Here is a 20,030-nt window from a genome sequence, read left to right on the forward strand (position 1 = left end):
GTCATATCACAGGTTCTACTAAACCGTGTTGGTACATTACGATTTCATATATTATTACTGATGCAGGCTACCGTATATTATATAACGCTATAAGATTTGTAGTTCAATATGACAACAAAACAATAAATGCTACAAACTTCCCAATACATACAGTTAGGCTGACGCACGCAGATTGAAACGAGACAGCAATAGATAGTTGTCTCGTTAATATATAACCTAATTAAAGTGAACTTACATTTGTCTGAGATGACGTGTCGTGACGTGAAGAGACTAGTTTTCACATTTTCATGTCAGGTTCTGACGCCTACGATATTTTGAATGAATCAACAGCCGTAGCTCTAAGAACAACTCCGACGAGTCTAAATATTACTGGCGCTTATACAATTGTCTTACGTGTCATAATGCCACGTTCCTACACCCCTCCACTCTGACTCAACCGAGATCGTATCTGTTGAGACACAACAGAATCCACCACAACACTAAACCGATACCTAGCTGACGCGTCACGTCGCTACAGAGAAATAAAAACCCACTTTGAGTCACAATATTACTCTTTTTTATAAAGACCACATTACTGGTATGAACGCTACCATAAAAGTTATCTAAACCATTCTGACGCGTCATGTCACGACAAACTCAGACAAATATATCCACCTTGGGTCTTTGAACTCAAGGGATGAATTTATATTTGTTTTGTTCGTTTAAACTAACTTTTTTTATAAAGACTACAAACCTTATTGCGCTGTAAACTAATAACCCAAAAAATTATGTTATAATAAGAAATCGCCCTACAATCGAGTAGATTATTTCTCTAGACTTTAATAGAAGCTAAACTGTTTAGAATTTCGATGAAAAAATCTAATTTCAGCTAAACTTAGGATATAAATAAGGAACACTCTGGGCCTTTGGAGTTCTCTGTGCAGCTTCTCAATATTAAATCCGTCATATTGCATCGTGGAATACAAAATACTCAACAATTAATAAATACAGGGTATAGCGGCTAGCAATTTCCCGAAACGCACCGTTCGGTTGCCAGCCTGCCATCGCTAGTTTCCGGACACAGAGCAGCGTACGCCCGGTATCTAATAGCTCGAGCTAGCCCTGCCATAAGGTACATAAAATGCATATTTATACTGTAATATTTGATGAGCGGAGCGCACCAGCCACGGAGCGATTAAATTTGCACTCTTTGTGACGATACTCCTCCGAAACAGCTTGCCTGATCTAGATCAAAATTTCATTAAAGATCGACCTTCGTACCTCCATCAATCTACCACTCAAAATAAAATAAATCTCTCGGTAAAGGTCGGGATTTTAAGAACGAACGGGCTCCGCTCAACATGTGACCTGGTGTGATTAGTCAGACCTATTTTAAAGTAATGCTTTACATAAATTGTATTATTGAAGTATATGTCTCAATTAGGTTTTAACAACAAATCAAAATCTCCTTTACATGTTGATATATATTTCAGTCCGTTTACCTCTCATTTCTCTATTTCTTTCTAAAAAGAAAATAAAATATCGACATTTAGCACACTGGGGAAAAATCTTCCTGACAAAGGAATTCTCACTGAAAGAATAATATTATTGATCCTTTAATTACACATATCCTTGTCATTTAAGATCGATTATTAATTGTATAAATTTACAGTGATGTAAAAATGAATCCTAATAACAATAATTGTTTAGAATTAGGTATTCCTGAATGTTTTATCAAGGCAGCAAAAGGTCTTAATATTAAAACAAAGTTGACAAATATATCTAATTCCAAATCTTTACGTACATAATCAGTAGGTATGCTCATCGCTTTTGGAATGTCCAATACATATAACGTTTTGTTTTCCACGGTGCTTACAAAAACTTGGTTTTCATCCCCAAGTTTCATCCCCTCCTTTTAAAACCCGCCGTAATGAGCGAGCAACTATAATGTACTAAAGCGAACTAATAGCAGAGGTTGAAATTAAACTCGTAGCAAAATATTCAAATCAAGCCAAAATCCAAATATTTAAAAGCACTTTTGGAAATTCAGCATGTATAATTTTGGCATCTACGTAGTAATAATATACATCTATTTAGCAAATATTAACATGAATTACAAATAGCATAGATGAAATTAAAATGGCAGCATGTGTACATATAGGTACATACATACAGCCACACCAACTTAATAAAACAAATAGAAATCAAAATGAAAAATATTAAATATTTGCTAAAAAGGACTCCACTCAGCATATTGCTGCAGCCGAAGCTACAGCGCTGATTTACAGCGGAGACCTGTAGAAGGAGGCATTCACATCATACGAAATAAGTAATGATGATTTAGAAAATTAGCACAAAAACAGTATAACAATAAAACCAGTGGGGAACAATGGCATAGTAGCCATTTTTAGTTCGAAAAACGGATTTAGATGGCGTCATTGGTATCGAATGGAATTCAACATTGTTTTGTAATCGTTTAAAACCCATTTCTATTTTTAAAAAGTCATATATAGATGTTAAAATGAAATAATGCGTTTTAAAAAGTAATTTTCATATATTGACATTTTGTTGTTGCCCTGTATTTGTTTACAATTTAATCATTGCTAATTGGGACTTATTGGACAAAAGCATAGATGGCGCTGTTTTCATTTGATCACCGTATTTTAAATGTTTATTTTAACATAATAAATTACTATATTATTATGATAAATTAAACAAAAAAAAGTTTAAATATATAACATATTTCAGTAATACTTATTTAGAAAGATATCAAAAATAAATCATAGATACGATTTTTTCGAATAATCGATAACAATATTACAACGCATTATTCGATGGTGCTTTTAATTGTCTTTAATGAAAATCATCAGACCGACAATCAAACTCGACGACGGCAAAATAGAGAGAATACAAAACATTTATCTGTTCGTACTTTATTACAAACGATTATCATATTTGATTATAATATATTTGACATTGTTTTTCTATTAAAAAAATAAATATATATAAATAAAAATATTTAAAATACGTTCACCACCAATAAACAAGTGTTATATGGTATCTAAATTAGCATAAGAGACTCGAATTTTGCTTTTGTCTCATAAATTGTACAAGGTTTTGAAAATAATCATTCGGACAATACCTACTATTCAAAATTAGTTTTTTAATATCTCTCATTCGAGGGAGAACAATTTATATTATTAGATTTCATCACAAATAAAAATATCGATTTAAAATCGTAGGTTGGTCCATATTTTTTTATTATATCGAAATGACAACAAGTACTGGCAACATAAATGAAAGGCAATCAATTATCAAATGCAAATTTAATATTTCCTTTTTTTCATAATATAGAACAATTCAACTTTTGAATTGTTCCTTGAACAAAATATCATAGTCCCCGATGTTTAACTTATACCAGGTATAACTATAAGTTGTTAAAAACTTGCATATGTAGCGTGTGTATCTTTCATATTAAAATATAATAAACATATGTACTTGGTGACCGCTTTAATGTGGTATTATTATGTTTTTATTATTGTTATGAATGTAACTTCAAAAAACTAACACTGATTTTATAATTTTTGATTGATTGACAAAATACTGAAAATTATTAATCAAAATAAAGTATTAAACAGTAGTATTATTTTTATATTTTATTAGAACTGAATGAATATGATGTATGAATAATATGTTTATTTATCGTCATTCAATTGACATAGGTATATGATATTGTTTTCAGATTTTTTCAACCTCTGCTACAAATAAGAGAGCCAGCATTAGCACGCAAAAGAATAAGAAATATATATGTATATCCATCCTAAAAATGAAAAATCGTAAATTATTAATCACAATGCAATTAATGATATAATTAAATAAGTAAGAAAGCAATGCACTAGTGATGGAAGAAATTCCAAGTAATTATATTATGTGTAACCGACTGCAAATAAGTTTATGACGATTATTATTATATTGTCATCAACAAACGAATATTTTGTGTCAGGAATTAATTATGAAATGATTGGCAGAAGTGTTTGAAGCGTGGTATAACAGACAAGCAGTGAAAGAAATATTATTGTAAATTATTAACAACATTTGTTTATTCTGTGATTAATAAATTATTTAAAAGTGTTTTGTTACCTGAAATAAAAATTTTATGATCTTCAAGTGTTGTGTTCTCTATTGTTTCACCTCATTCGATTTAAAATATCAGGAATTATTTACTACATAATGATTTTGTGTATGGTAATCATATATATTTTTTGCAATGTGTATAATAATTATTTACATCAAAAAACTTTGTGTAAATCTATATTTCTCTCTATAGATGGAATACTAATAAGAAACTAAATCTAGAGACTGTAGTACATCACAGCATCCCAGAACCTTGTAATTAAGTCATATAAGGACTTAGTACCTAAATATGCTACTTTTTTAATCAATTAATTAATTTGATCTCAATCATCATGATGAACAATGATGATAAGAATGCCATATGGCATTAAGTCACTATCGTCAACAGTCATTATTGTCATCATCATCACCGTTTTATAATTGTCAATAATTATTAATGAAATGGTAAAAACTAATCCATCAACCAAAAGATTAACATATATTATTAAACACAAAAATATGCAAAATCACAACATTGTTATATCTGAATAGCAACTTACATAAATACAAAAAAACTAGCAGTAAATATATATAGGTTCTACAAATAGGTATAACATATATATATAGTATCCCTGAAAGAATATTTAAAGATTGATACAGATATTATTTTCAGTTTTACAAATTGCCAGTTTACCATATATATATATTAGAAATAATATAACTGAAAATTATATGAACATATGCACATCAATTGATTATACTAAAAATGTAATATATATATATGTATTTATTTCGATAATTTAACATACGACATATCTTCGTCGGGAGAAAAAAAGCCAACACAATAAACTGTAACATAGTACATAAACTTTAGCCGTATCATTAATCGAATTTTCGATTGTACCCAATCGGATACAGTTATATATCTATTATGAATTCTCTGCCATCTATTTTCATGCTTTATTTAACTAGTAATCCGAACTGCTTCAGATATAGCGACTAGCGCCTACGGCGGCGAAATAAAATAGCCCGAAGAATAGCCCGAGTTAGGAAGGAACCATTTTCTTGTATGGGATGGGGTATCTGTATGTAATATTATATTATCTGTGATAAAACCGAAAAGTATAGCCAAAGAAAGGATTAAAACATTTGAATCCGTTTCTGATAAGTAAAAAAAATGACAAAAAACATTGAAATGAAAATTCCCAAAAAAAAAAATAGTAAACAAATTTAATATATAACCAGATTCAATGAAAAAACTAATAAGAAACGCGTATTGTAATGAAAATAAGTGTTGCAAAATAATTATATTACTTTATTACAAACGATTATCATATTTGATTATAATATATTTGTTGCTTATATATAAATAAAAATATTTAAAATACGTTCACACCTACCTCATAGCATAAGAGACCTTTCTCATAACAACGGACAAGCAAAAACGTTCGAAATCTCTCGTTCGGGAGAACAAGTTTCATACCTTTCTTGCTTTAAGGAGCTTGCAATCAATTATAAAGGCAAATTTAATATTTACTTCATAATATAGCATAGCTCCTTGAACAAAATATCATAGTCCCCGATGTTTAACTTCCTACTTAACATATTGGATCACTCGCCGTTTCTTTTTATATAAGGGCTAGGTTATTAGGAACGCTTTGACTACCGAAATTGGAATTTATCGTATTCAATTGACTAGTACGATTTCAACCTCTGCTACAGCCAGCTAGCACGCTATATCCATCCTTGTCGGCACGGGGCAGTGTGAGGGAGACGACAGTTACGTGTGGTCGGGCGCGTGCTTGCGTTGCTTGCGCTGTTTCGGCCGCGTGTTCTCTATTGTGCTCGCTGTAACAAGTGTGTACGGTTCTTTATTTTTTATTGTATTAGTCTCATTACTACTCACGATTAGGGTTGCAATAAGGAAAAGGTTAGAGAATGCCTTAAGCTCGCCTCTTGTACACTCTTTATAATGCATTAAAGAATAAAAAAAACTAACCTCAAAAAGATTAACAAAACATAAATATGCAAAATCACAACATTATTATATTTGAATTAAAAAGAAATATATGTATTCATATATTTAAGTACGTATATATCTAAGTATTAACTACTAATTAATGTATACAAAATGTAATATATATATATATATATATATGTATTTATTTCGTAATGTAACATACCCTCCAGAGGAACACAATAAAGAATTAAAACTTTAGCCGTATCAAATCGCGGCGGAAGTAATTAATGTCATCATTAAAAAAAATTAGATAATAAACACAATAGAGGAACAAATAAAAAAAAAATTAAAAAACCAGAATGAAAGTTAAAAAAAAAATAGAACTATCCAGTTTAAAAACAGAACGCAGTAACAGTGTTGCAATAATTATATTATTATGTAGTAATATTGAAGTAAGTACATTAGAGGCGCGCGTATTTTAAAAACTCAGGACGCTGCCAAATATCTATTCAGGATTTCTCAGGACACTTCAAAAACTAGGACATGTCTTGGGAAAGTGGAACGGTTGGCAACTCTACTCATGATATATGTTTTTGATAATTTCTTTTTTCGTTGCGTAATTTTAAAGATTTAAGCATATATATGGACGGACAGACAGCGACAGCGACTTTGTTTTATACTATGTAATAATGATGCTTTATTGCACCAACATTAAAATTAGATACAATTAAAAATAAAACGGTATATTGAAAAATGAAGCAGTTTAAAAAGGCGGTCTTATCGTTAACGCAATATTAAACCATAGGAAAGAGAGTGGTGTTAAAATTGTTTATGTTTATGTTTATTTTATTTGTTTTGTTTATTGTCTTTGTGCGGAACACCGTACCATAATAACAATATAATTATAAATTATCACTTACGTAGCACATATCATTTTACTATACATATATTACTATACAATAAATCAGTGTATAACATCAAGCCCTCACTACGGGACGTATCATTTATTTATCATCCCCGTAGATTATCAATTATCAATATCAACAAGTGTAGGAACAACCCCTACATTTTTTTGGTCCTTCGAGCCGGATGATTTATGATTTCGTCCGGCTAGAAGGACCAAAAAAATGTAATGAGATGGTAAAAGAGCCTAAGTTACTCCTTATTACATCAGCTACCTGCCAATAAAAGTTCCGTCAAAATTCGTCTAGCCATTTCAGAGATTAGCCAGAACAAACAGACAGACAGACAGACAAAAAATGTATTTTTTTTTATTTTGGTGTATGTATCGTATTTATATTCATATGCATGTAGTAAAAAACAAAAGTAGTTATTTCAATATTACAAACAGACACTCCAATTTTATTCATATGTATACTATAAAGAAATTAAAACATATAAATTAGTGAATATTAATATATATATGACAGAGAAAGCTGATTTTGTTAGAAACATAAATGCAGTACCACTGAACCGATTTGAGAAAGGCTCCCACTGTTTTAAAGACATATTATTCCAGAGTCATACTATATACTATGTTAATATATATAAAACTCACAACGTTATTACCACACAAGTGAAACCAGGGCAAAAATTAATCTTATTAATATTATAAACGCGAAAGTTTGTGAGTATGGATGAATGATGAAAACTACCGAACGGATTTTTATGAAACTTTACAGTAATATAGCTTATACATCAGAATAACGTATAGGCTATAATTTTCACGCGTGTCAAACCGCGGGCACAGCTAGTGTTAATATATATAAAACTTAAAGTTATGACCACTCGGGTGAATTAATGTGACCACTAGTTAAATATTAAACAGAAATATTAGTTCCCTCGAACATGCACAAACGGACAAGTAACTTGTTAGAAAGAGACAAACGACATTTCTCACCCTTATCGTGTGGTATGATTTTAGTGACCACAATTTTCAACTCTGGGTACATTGTCATTTGGTCCATTATACGTTTGTCTTGTATTCTCGATATATCGTTCGTGCATGTCGTGTTATATCGGTTGGTAACTGAAATTTGATAAGAAATAAAAGAAACAAAAAATATGTGCAACAGAATTTAATTTGTACTATATAAAAAAATAAAATTAAAAGAAAAGAAACATGTCGGTCTCGCTAGATTTTATATTCGTTTAAAAACAGTTTTATGCACTAACGATTTTCTTAAATAAAAATAACTCATATAGTCGGTATATTGACGGCCCCGGTAGTCTAGCAGTTTAGCACACCCATTTACTTCCGATAGCCGCGGGTTTGATTCCGATTCGCAAAAAAACAATATTGTATTCATGAGTATGAATGTTTGTAGCGGACTGAGTGTGTCCTATATATATTATGTATATATTTACAAAAAAAGGTATACAAGTGATTTCTAGCTATTATCTAGTACTCATAACACAAGCTCTGCTTAGCTTAAGACTAGATGGCGCTATGTAGATTGTCCAGGGTTATTATTATGCGGGCAGAAATAATAAATAAATGTATAAACCGCTAAAACACCGACGCCGTCAAACAAGTCGAAAGTCTGACTAGAAAGTTACAGCACTATAAAATAAAATACACAATACTCATAAAACTGAGCTTTACAAAAAACAAGGTAAAAATCAAATACATTTAAAAAGTCCCATGACCTGAAACTGGTCAGTTTGTACAAAGATTTCAAAGAATATTAACAATTTTCGTCTGTGCTTCTTGGATCTATTTCTTCAGAGTCATAAACATAACATTAAGATGAAGATATGGTCTGTAATATCTCTCGTTTCAAACTACAACTTTATATGACAACTATATGAAATTAAAAACAGATCAGAAACAGTGGATCTGTTTCTCTTCTGTTTACTTTCTACTTCTGAACTGTCTACTTCTTTTTCCTTGTAGGCAGAAGAAATAGATGAGAGAAATGTATTCCGTAGACGACTTCATACAAAATCAAATTTAAGAGAAAAAAAACGAAACTACCTTACGAGTGTAAGAAGCACTAATTATAATGACGACTTAGGCTTTGAAGCCGGCTACCGCAAGGGAAACCCCAAGTAGCGCCCGTGACACGGGTGTAGGTTTAAAAGGCCCTTTTAGAATGCATTAACACTCACCTTCACTACTTGCAGCTTCCCCCCAGGCCCAACTAAGACCGGGATAAACCCATTCCTAATACAATTCACTTTAGTATCCAAAACACAACCGGCAGGCTCTGCGCTTGTCGATTGAATGCCGCGACTCACCCAACGAAAGAGGATTATTCAACTACCGACCTCCGTATTTATAGACCGAAGTCAGTGTAGTAGTAGGTCGGTCTATAAATACTAGATGGCGCTATTTACAATATTTGTAATAATCTTTACATTGGGTACTTCATTAGTAGTAAACATAAAGTACCTTCTTTTAATATCTTTTTAAAATATCGGATTTTTTCTATAATATTCATGTGAACTCTAACACGAGGGTTTAATCTTATTTTATCTACCTGTCTACCTTGCGAGTCTGCTAAAGACCCAACTTATGTCTACTTAGTACAATACGGGAAACTGTAGACTATAATATTGGAAACTACCTGAAGGTTCTTCGGGTAATCTTGCAGGAGTCGCCTCTCCGTTCGCCATTGGGGATTTCTTCTTCGGGTCATATCCATTCGCTCCTCGTCCTCGTGTATGATCTGGAAATATTCATTCATTTCTAAATTAGGTTCAGCATTGTTATTAGATAAAATAGAATAGAGAACTCTTTATTCAAATAAACTTACATTTAAGCACTTTTGAATTATCATTATTTTTTTAATCTACCACTCATTCGAAAAGCATTACAAGAAGAATTAGAGAGAAACTTGAGTGCTTTTAAAGCTTTACATTTTTAAATTGAAATATGTGAATAAAAACTACCAACTAGCACTAAACATTCATTAGAGTCATAACAATAAAAAAAACTGAGGTCTATTACAGACTCTTATATGTCAAATCTACCAGTTCAGTTTGGAAAGATTTGAGATGAGAAGAACTGACAAGAAAAGCTCGTATTCTTTTCAAATAAATGTACATGTTTACAATAATACAGATTAATCTAAATTCAAATTTGGGAGAATAGAGTGACCACCATAATAAATAAACACGTATAACAACGAACTAGTTCAGTAACTAAATAATAATAAATAAGCGTTAATCATTCGTAGTGATTAGTGAACATTAGTGTTAGCGACGCCATATTCATTTTTGCACACGTAGATTTTGTATGATTTTTAAGCATCGTGGTTCAGTAGTAGTACACAACTACCACTAAGCCACGAGCTAAGATTTGGACCCGAGAACCTTGGTCCTAAAGTTCGAATCTAGACGATACCAAAAACTTGAGCAACAATTCACTACATTTAACGATATTTGCACTACGACGTTCAAAGTTTTCAATATATGAAATTTTTAAATTGATATGGTTTTGATTCAATTTATTTGAATGTTACATACGATTGGCATACACGGTGGAGCGGTGGATCTGCTGGCCTGACAGTTCGGGCAACGTCAGCGGCCGCCGGGTGCTCCGCCCCCGGGACCCCACTAGGTTGTAATCCCTACAATATTCCCAGAAATACACATGTAAAGTAAAAATTATATTATTTATGTTTCGAAGTTTTTAAACTTCTAGGCTTTTTCTTTCTTGGGAGTTTTGGGGTATTGTCAGGTGCTCGCCCTTTTTCAGAGTTCGCTACCTATGTAGACCCATCAGGGACAAGAATTGAAGGATATTCTAATGAGCGATGGTTTTAATCTCCTCAGGATAGAGTGTAAACTTTTCAAAGGAGATATTTTGTTTATGCACGAGTGGGCTACAACCAAATAGGATATGTAGTGGCGTTACCTCTTCAGCTTGGTAAAAACTGCAGACTTCTAGACAAAAAGGCTTGATTAAAGTCGTTTGCCCGTTGTTGAGTCCTCAGTCTTACCTCAATCTGCTGACAACTTGTCTTCAGGTTTAAAGGCGAGATATGGCAGTATATAATGGATAATGATGCTGTTAATAATCACATCAGTCTGGGGGAAGCTAATTACAATTACTATTTACAATTACAGTTACAAACTTACTCTCTAAGCGGCTCCCGCCAGAACTCTGGCGTGTGCACTGGTGGGAAGTGGTAGGTGTTCTGGTATCCGTAACCACCATCAAGGCCACTCGCTCGCAGGCTGGCATGCAAAGAGTTCTTCATGCACTGCAACTATCAGTATAGACAACTTTGAGACTTGTTATCACTGAAGATACAAACCGTATATACGTAATAAGGCATTACTTTGTAAAGTATTTAGGGTCATAATTTTTTCTGAATACCTTTTCTTATTTGTGGATAATTTTCAGAAGGTTTCTATTTATGAATGGTATTATGTGTAATTGTTATCTGCTATATTGTCTACTTTATTCCTCAATTTTTTGTAAATGTACAAAATAACAGGTCCTAAAGTAGATCCCTGAGGAATACCAATTTTAACTTTTTACACACTTTAAGATTAATTATTGAAACGGTGTGACCGTTTCAATAATTTTCAGATCATCCTATCAAGATTTACCAATTGTGAATGGAAATAAGTCAACCTGCAAATGTATAATAACTAAAAAATGTGTATAGTAATATATAAATTAACTAACATCAATAATATTAGCTAGCGTAAAGACAATACTGCTACTAACTTCAAAATTTATTATACTCCATCGCTGTTATTAACATGCTCGTGCTAGCTACAAGAAACGCCATCATTTGATTGATAGAATAATGATGCTATCAATAATTAATGGAATTCAGATACTAATTATACAATGAGCACAGCATGCATAACTGTTAGTGCACTAATACATCAAAATAACATCGACGGCGCTCATTATAATTCAGTTTTTGATGCGGAATTTTTTCGCATATTTGTTCTCTCTTTCTTTCTCGTTACACGCTAGTGCGTTGTGCGAAGTTTTCCAGTTATAGACACAGCAGCACACAGCGTATTTTTATTTTAAAATGCATTTATATCATACATATATTAATAAGACATTCAATAATATTCTAATAAATAATCATATTTTGGCAAGGGATGAAAGGCTATATCAATTCTGATGCACCAACAGAGTCGTACTCAGGGGATTATGGGGGGTCAACAACTGCTTTATTTGTATATAATATGATTAGTATGAACTAGTATCTATAATGTATATATAATTAACTTAAATTTCAATATTCATAATATAAATTTATAGACAGTACTAATTGGTGGATTGTCTGAGTTACGCAGCGTTGGCAGACTGTTTTTCAATATAAAAGACACCAAGACAATGCAGAGACCATCGCCAACGATCTGTTGCGTGGAGAAAATAGTTTATTTTCTTTCCCAACCCTAGCTACAGCTATATCGCTCAGTTGTGTATTAAATTCATCTCGTTAGATAATTCTGAAAGTGCATCAGAATGAAACAAATATTCTGGAGATATTTACAAACAATTATTACTGTTACTCTAATTTACAACGGCCACAATAAACGTATGTCACCATAAACTACTCTTACCATCATCTGAATGCTTCGATAACACAAAGATTGACCAGAAAGTCCGGAGATATTTCGAATGGCTCTATCAAAGGCTCTAAACTGTATTCAGCGACCCTTTCCAATTGTCTCCACAATACAAAAATTGCCTGTAGCAATCAGAGGGGACTCAGATGCCTTTATCGATGGCCCTGAACCATATCTGTTAGAAAGGGTTAGGAGGGACCCGACCAATTGCCTCGATAACACGAAAATTGCCCGGGGTATCCGGAACTTTCGGATGCCTCTATCAAAAACCTTGAACCATATCTGGTGGATAGGGTTAGGAGATCACGTGTGCGCAACCGCGTCTATAGCTGCGAAACGTGTTGCGTGACATACGTGTGCGTGTCGGGCGGCCGCGCCGTCAAACAAGAGGTTAGTGACGGCGCCCCCCGCCGCCGCCGCGAGTACCTCTCTGCGCTGGCGCTCGGCGTCGCCGCGCAGGCGCCGCACCAGCCGCTCGGCCTCCGCCAGCCGCGCGCGCAGCTCCGCCCTACTCTCCTCCGCCGCCTCGTCCTCCAACCGGCCCTCGCCTTCGTGGCACGCACTGCACTTCTTCGTTTCCAGTTCACGCAGTTTTCTGCTCGCAGCAGGAGACAGGATTTATTAGAAGCACTTGAATGTTTGTGTACTGTAGCAGTAAGTGTAAGCACTCGAATGTTAGTGGTACTAAACTATGTTCTTTTTATATCCTTGGGCCATTTATGCAGTGCTACAGCACACTGCTCGATCGCGGCTTAGAGTCCTCTTATGGTACAAAAATTTGTATTAATGAGTACGATTGTTTGTATGCTTCTGGGTGTTTTCTATGTATGATATGTATGTATTTACATAATATGACGCTATGTGAATTGTCCAAGGTTATTATTATTATCATAATGTATGATTAGCATATATAGAGAAATAAATAAAAGAAATAGAATGACGGTATTAAGGCAATTTTATGACTATAGAAAGACATAAAATTTTGCTTTCCAAAGAAATTGCAATGCTTACGGATACTACAGGCGTCGCAATGTATTTTGAGACATCCTTGATGATCATAATATATATATGTATATATATAACCCTCAAGTCAGGTATAGGTCAAGGTGACAAATTTTCTTCTTGTCCAAAACTTCTATGATTAAAAAAAGTTGTATTATGAGCACAACTTTCTTAATCATTTTAGAAGTTTTGGACAGGGAGGAAATAATAGACGAAAAAAATCTCGCTCGAGGAACAATAGACGACTGCGACTACTTATCATCAGATAAACCATCAGCTTATTAACTCCAACTACACCAATATTTAGCAGACCAAGTACTCGCTCGAGGAACAATAGACGAATGCGACTATTTATCATCATCAGATAAACCATCAGCTTGTTTACTCCAACTACACCAACATTTAGCAGACCAAGTAACATTAGTAGTGACGGGGTTTATTAAAAGAAATGAAACAAACTCAGCCTGCGCGTCGACCAGCCGCTGCAGTTGTAAGGCTCGAGCCTCTGCGGCGCGGGCTTCGCCTCGTGCTGCAGCCGCCTCTCTCTCCAGACGACCCACTTCGCGTTTCAAATTTGCTTCCCTCTGTAATCAACAATGGTATCTAAATGAATTTATATTATTTTACTTAAATCCGCTATGATTAGCTGGAGTGAGACCACAAATATTCAGTGCGGAAACCTGACCACCGCTACTGTAAGCGTTACAAACTTTTCTATCAAATGCCGACTGTTATTGAATCTAAAGCGCAAACTCATGTATTGTGATCTATTTACAGCCTCGTGTCAATGTGAGTTTTGACACGACATTTATCATTGTTAATAAAATCATGTTCATTGCATTATATAGAGACTAATAATAATTTTAATGGTATTTTGCGAATATCCAATCTGTGTATTAAATATTAAATATCATTAAAAAGACGTGTTATTTTTATTCATCGTGTCACTAGAAGGCCTGGGACACATTATGTATTATAATATATAAATTAAGGTAGACTTTATTTACAGAATTCTTCCAATATATTAATTTTCTTGGATAATATTTCATTTAGAATCTCACCTCATTGTTTTCGCCATTTTCCTCGTTAGCCGGTGAAGAAGTTGCAGTCTTTGGGGATGATTCTTTATTGAATATCAGTTGAAACTGCAAATCTGCAAATGAAAATTTATTCATCATGAATACTCTATGATAAATTAATGATAATGTTCAATAAAAAATATGATAGTTATTTTTGATTGTTTCGTGATTATAAAAGCAACAGGAATAAACAGGCGACCTCCGTAATGTCTCTATCTCTTGTTTTGAGGTCTATTTTTAACATTCCAGCTACTTTGAAGTAGGTTAGCGTTCCGGCTGGATTCCCTGCGTGGGTTTTGACAGTTGAAGTGTTAACTGGTAATTAACTCATAAATATATATTATCCCTGAACAATTCACACAACGCCATCTAGTCCTAAGCTAATCAAAGCTTGTGTTATAGGTACTAAACAATTGACATAAATAATTAGATATTATTTACAACCAATTATACTTTCATAAATATTCATATACAAATGTTTGCATCATAAGACTTCCTGTGGTCCAGCGGTTTGTCACAATATTTTAGTTCGAAGGTCTCTGGTTCCATGCCACTCACAGTACCTACATATAAATGTATAACAGATTACTAGAATCGTACTCAGGAATATAAATTCCTGAGTACGATTCTAGTAATCTGGGTGTTTTCTATGTATGTAATGTATGCATTTACATAAAAATGTAAAGGTATCTCTTAGTTATTTAGTACCCACAACACAAGCTCTGTTTAGCTTGGGACTAGATGATACTGTGTCAATTGTGCTGGGTCATTATTATCATACGTACCTCTATTCCTCTCCATTAATGTTTCTATCTCGTTATTTAGCCCGCTTAACATTAATGTACCTCCATTCCTCTCCCTCAAAGCTTCTATCTCAGTGTGTAGCTCGCTCAACATTAACGTACCTCTATACCTGTCCCTCAAGGCTTCTATCTCGGTGTGTAGCTCGCTCAGCATTAACGGACCTCTATTCCTCTCCCTCAAGGCTTCTATCTCGGTGTGTAGCTCGCTCAGCATTAACGTACCTCTATTCCTCTCCCTCAAGGCTTCAATCTCGGTGTCTAGCCCGTTCAACATTAACGTACCTCTATTCCTCTCCCTCAAGGCTTCAATCTCGGTGTCTAGCCCGTTCAACATTAACGTACCTCTATTCCTCTCCCTCAAGGCTTCAATCTCGGTGTGTAGCCCGCTCAACATTAACGTACCTCTATTCCTCTCCCTCAAGGCTTCAATCTCAATGTGTAGCTCGCTCAACATTAACGTACCTCTATTCCTCTCCCTCAATGCTTCAATCTCGGTGTGTAGCCCGCTCAGCATCAGCCGGTGCTGTTCCTGTAGGAATCGCACGCTGTGCTCCAGGTGTGCAACCCTCGCCACCGCATCTCCACCGCCAATAATGAAGCCACTGCCACTTGGTTCTGATGGCGTCTTCTTTATCTACATTTAATACATTTCATTTTGTTAAAAAGACTTCAAAATTTACTACCAGCTGACCCTACAACCGTTGTTGCCATATAAATTAAGTACTAATATGGTTATAAAAGAATGTAGTTCGTGATAAAAGGGTGGAAATTTTGGAGTGTATGTATTTTTAATCCAGATCATAAAACATGTGTATAAATAAAAAAAAATTAGGTGAGTCAGCTTTATCACTAACATTTTAGTGGTGTAATTTTTTACAGTAGGTCTGAGAATAAGTTGTTATCTATTTAGATAACAACTTACTCTCAGACTTACTGAGTATACATATAAAGTTCTAAATAGGAACTAACACTGTGACACGAGATTTTATATATTAGAAAATAGAAGAAGATACACCAAAAAATAAAATATTAATTTTGACAAATATATATATAATTGTAACCATTGTAATAAGGAGTAACTTACGCTACTTTTATTTTAGAAAATTAAAGTTAAATTTTATGCGGACGAAGTCGCTTGTACAGCTAGTGTTAAGTAAAGGTCTCTCGTCGTTTTGACTAGGTTGCACTAGCCGTGATCACTGACTGGAGTAACAGCGATGTCAGTGTCGTTAGGTGCCATCCGTTTCAGCTTCCGTCACTAGATTGTCCAACGAAAGATCGTGACATACAGTCGAAATGCCAGAGAGGTAAATAGCTTTATTCACCATAACATTATTCAAGTTAAGACTCTGTTAGCAATATAAATAATACATCATAAGACATAAGCGTATCGTAGAATGTAAATCAAATCAAATCAAAATCCATCCACGTAGGTCTATTAAGACTTATGATATGTCAAATCTACCATTAGTTCTACTTTCGAGCAAGAACTTACAAGAAACTCATCTCTTATTCTTTTCAAACACGTTTACAAAAAACAGATTCATTTTTTAATTCAAAATAACCCACACATAAGCGAATCGTAGAATGTAAATCAAATCAAATCAAAATCCATCGATGTAGGTCTATTAAGACCAAGATATATCAAATCTACCATTAGTTCTACTTTCGAGCAAGAACTTACAAGAAACTCAGCTGTTATTCTTTTCAAACACGTTTACAAAAACAGATTCATTTTTTAATTCAAATTAATCCACACATAAGCATACGCTTATGTACGCTAAAACAAAATTGTCTAACTATTTGGTCTTGCACTACGCTATTTAGTATATATGTTATGATATGAAGACATACGGAGGTAATTGTTAGGAAGAACTGCTTAATATAAAAAATACAATATAATTTTATATAGGCGTATGCAATTAGATAAAGTCTAATATACTAACATATTTTCATTATGTACCTTATCACAATAACAGTGAATTAAGTCCGTAATGATTTTCATGAAACTTTACAGTAATATAGCTTATGCATCAGAATAACACATAGGTTATATTTTTATTGAAATTTAACGCAACAGAATCCGCGGGTACAGCTAATCTATCTATAATTATATATATTTCATTTAGCTTTCTATCTGTCGTGATTAAAGATTTTATAGCTGTTAGACCTTGTACACATTCTCAGGTCGTGATGTCACTGCTCATTACATGCACGCGTATTAGTCATTTGTAAATCCAACTTCAGTACGCTGACAGAAAAAAAAACAAAACATGACATCTCACATTTTTTCTCTATAAACAATATTCGGTCGTTACTTCGAGCTGACATTTGTATATCTGATCTCTTCTAACTTGTTGGTGACTCGTATATAATCTGACAAATTAATGAAATAGCAATTTTTAAGCGGTATCTATTGTTGTGAATTTATTTTTCTGCACTTTTGTAGGTGTAATTTTAAATGTTTATATATCTGGATAATTTTGATATTTGATCGTCTTATAAATATAATCAAAATTAATTGATTATATTTATAAGACGATTAAATAAAGACAAAGTTTTATAATCTTATAAATTATATTATATATATAATTTCTAATCTTATAAATATAATTACCTTTGTCTTTTTCTTTCTAGTTACATAGCTAATGCAAGAAAACAACAAAACTCCATTACTTAAAATGGATCTACTAAAACAATCTAGTTTTCGCAAACACAATACTCATACAGTTTAAAATTATTCATGAATCCAATTCTGCAATTAAATAACTATTTAAAATACGATTTTATATAATACTAGCTACTCGCCTCGGCTTCGCACTGGTGTACATGTATTATATATATAAACATTCCTCTTGAATCACTCTATCTATTTAAGCATACATATGGACGTTCTGTAAGCGACAGCGACTTTGTTTTATACTATGTAATGATTTTATACACTATTCACTCTTTTAGAATCGTCTAGTTTGTTATTTAGTGCTATTTTCTGCGATTGTAACTATAATTAAAAGAACTAATTATCTTCACATATAAAACCGTAAGATCAATCTATACAATATATTGACTGCATGATTCGCATAAATTAAGCTACAGGTTCTTTGTTTCATACATTTGCAAGTAATTTTTCTATTTAATCTGAATTTATTCAGTAATATTCTATAGTTGATACCTACGTCTCAATTAGATATTACTGGAACTGGATACTAAACATTTAAATATAGTAACTTTAGTTAAAGAAAATTGAATGTTAGACCTCTTCGTTCTGTCCAAAGATGGAGCTTTATATAAATAAGTACGAGGCACTTTTCTTTTTTCAATAGGCTAGTAATTTATTAGTAGATAAAATAGTCGTTGCATGATACACGACCCTATTGGTCCTATATTATGTACACTATGATATGGTAACCTCAAATTTGTGTTGTTTTAATATAAAAAAATCTAGAAATTCTTCCCACTCCGTTCCCACCGATTGAATTTTGAAAACATTAATTGCATATTAAATAAGAATAATAAGTCACTTCGTTATTTATTATTTTGCCATATTAAAGGCAACTTATGTAATATAGATTGTAATAATTCCTAACATCAATCTTAATAAATGCAAGTTGAAATTGTATAACTGAAATCTTTGCTAAAACTATGAACTGAAGGACCTTTGTAAAAAGAAGTAACCAAAATTCCAATTCCAAAGCTCCAGCATTCATGAATAATTGAACGTACAATCGAGCGGTCGAATTGCAGTGAGAAATTACCATGTGTATAATATGTTGACTTACTTCAGAGGCGTTGACCTAACTTCCTTTGTCTACAATGACATTACAGTTTCCATGTTATTTTCATCTTGATATATAATAATACATTTGGGTTACTTACTTGCAGTTTAGCGAATGGGGCAGTCGGCACGAGCACTTTAGATGCCATTCTCCACAATGCACTAGTCTCTTACAAAAACAAAGTCGGACTCTTTTCCCGTGTTTTGGCTCCGTACGCGCCGGCACTCGTAACAATACTGAAGCAACATCAGCACATCCATACGACCTTGTCCAATTGGCGTAATAATTAAAAATACTCGACTCAACAATAAATAAGGAGATTACGTTCGTGAGGTAGGTGATGCCAAACTTAGCGAGTTCGACGAACCGCTCGACCTTGAACCATATATGCGAAATGGTTTGGATTTGTTAATTTTCGGCCTTTCCTGGTTGTTGGGGCCGGTTTTTCTCGGTTATTTAGTGTGGTGTGGCGGACGGGTTTTGGTGCGGATTCCCGGGCAGGTGCAGGGGGAGGTTGGAGGGGTGCAGGGGGCGGTTTGAGGGGTGCAGTGTCTATCGATCGCGCCGCCGCACACCGTTCACCGGCTCCTTGCTGAGTCACAGGTTAGCTTGTCGCCGGGCTCTGTGCCAACTACACCAGCCGCGGTATCATTGAACAGATAATGGTTTTAATCTGCAAGCGAATCCTGTATGCAGATTGAGGGCAATACTTCATTGCTAGGTGCTAGGTACATTTGCAGTTATAGTTTTGATTCATTGTAACGTAAAC

The 20,030-nt window shown here is 33.7% G+C and overlaps 1 protein-coding gene across 2 annotated transcripts; it reads right to left on the bottom strand.

The window, feature by feature from the left end:
* Positions 1-5,409: 5,409 nt before the first annotated feature.
* Positions 5,410-19,802, bottom strand: LOC131841418 (uncharacterized). Of its 2 annotated transcripts, XM_059189737.1 has the most exons (10): positions 19,362-19,802; positions 15,948-16,119; positions 14,665-14,756; positions 14,063-14,187; positions 12,956-13,196; positions 11,138-11,268; positions 10,523-10,626; positions 9,619-9,723; positions 7,953-8,081; positions 5,410-5,940 (listed from the first exon to the last, which is right to left on the bottom strand). In XM_059189737.1, the coding sequence occupies exons 1-10, from the start codon at positions 19,407-19,409 to the stop codon at positions 5,873-5,875; spliced, it is 1,215 nt and encodes a 404-aa protein (XP_059045720.1). In that variant the 5' UTR covers positions 19,410-19,802; the 3' UTR covers positions 5,410-5,872. The 2 variants fall into 2 exon arrangements, with proteins under 2 accessions (XP_059045720.1, XP_059045719.1); XM_059189736.1 differs by lacking the exons at positions 5,410-5,940; positions 7,953-8,081 and having other exon boundaries at positions 9,338-9,723; positions 13,028-13,196; positions 19,362-19,800.
* Positions 19,803-20,030: the final 228 nt, after the last annotated feature.

Source organism: Achroia grisella, unplaced genomic scaffold (assembly GCF_030625045.1).
Source record: "Achroia grisella isolate CSIRO2021 unplaced genomic scaffold, CSIRO_AGI_Agris_v1 utg168, whole genome shotgun sequence".
Taxonomy (NCBI): domain Eukaryota; kingdom Metazoa; phylum Arthropoda; class Insecta; order Lepidoptera; family Pyralidae; genus Achroia; species Achroia grisella.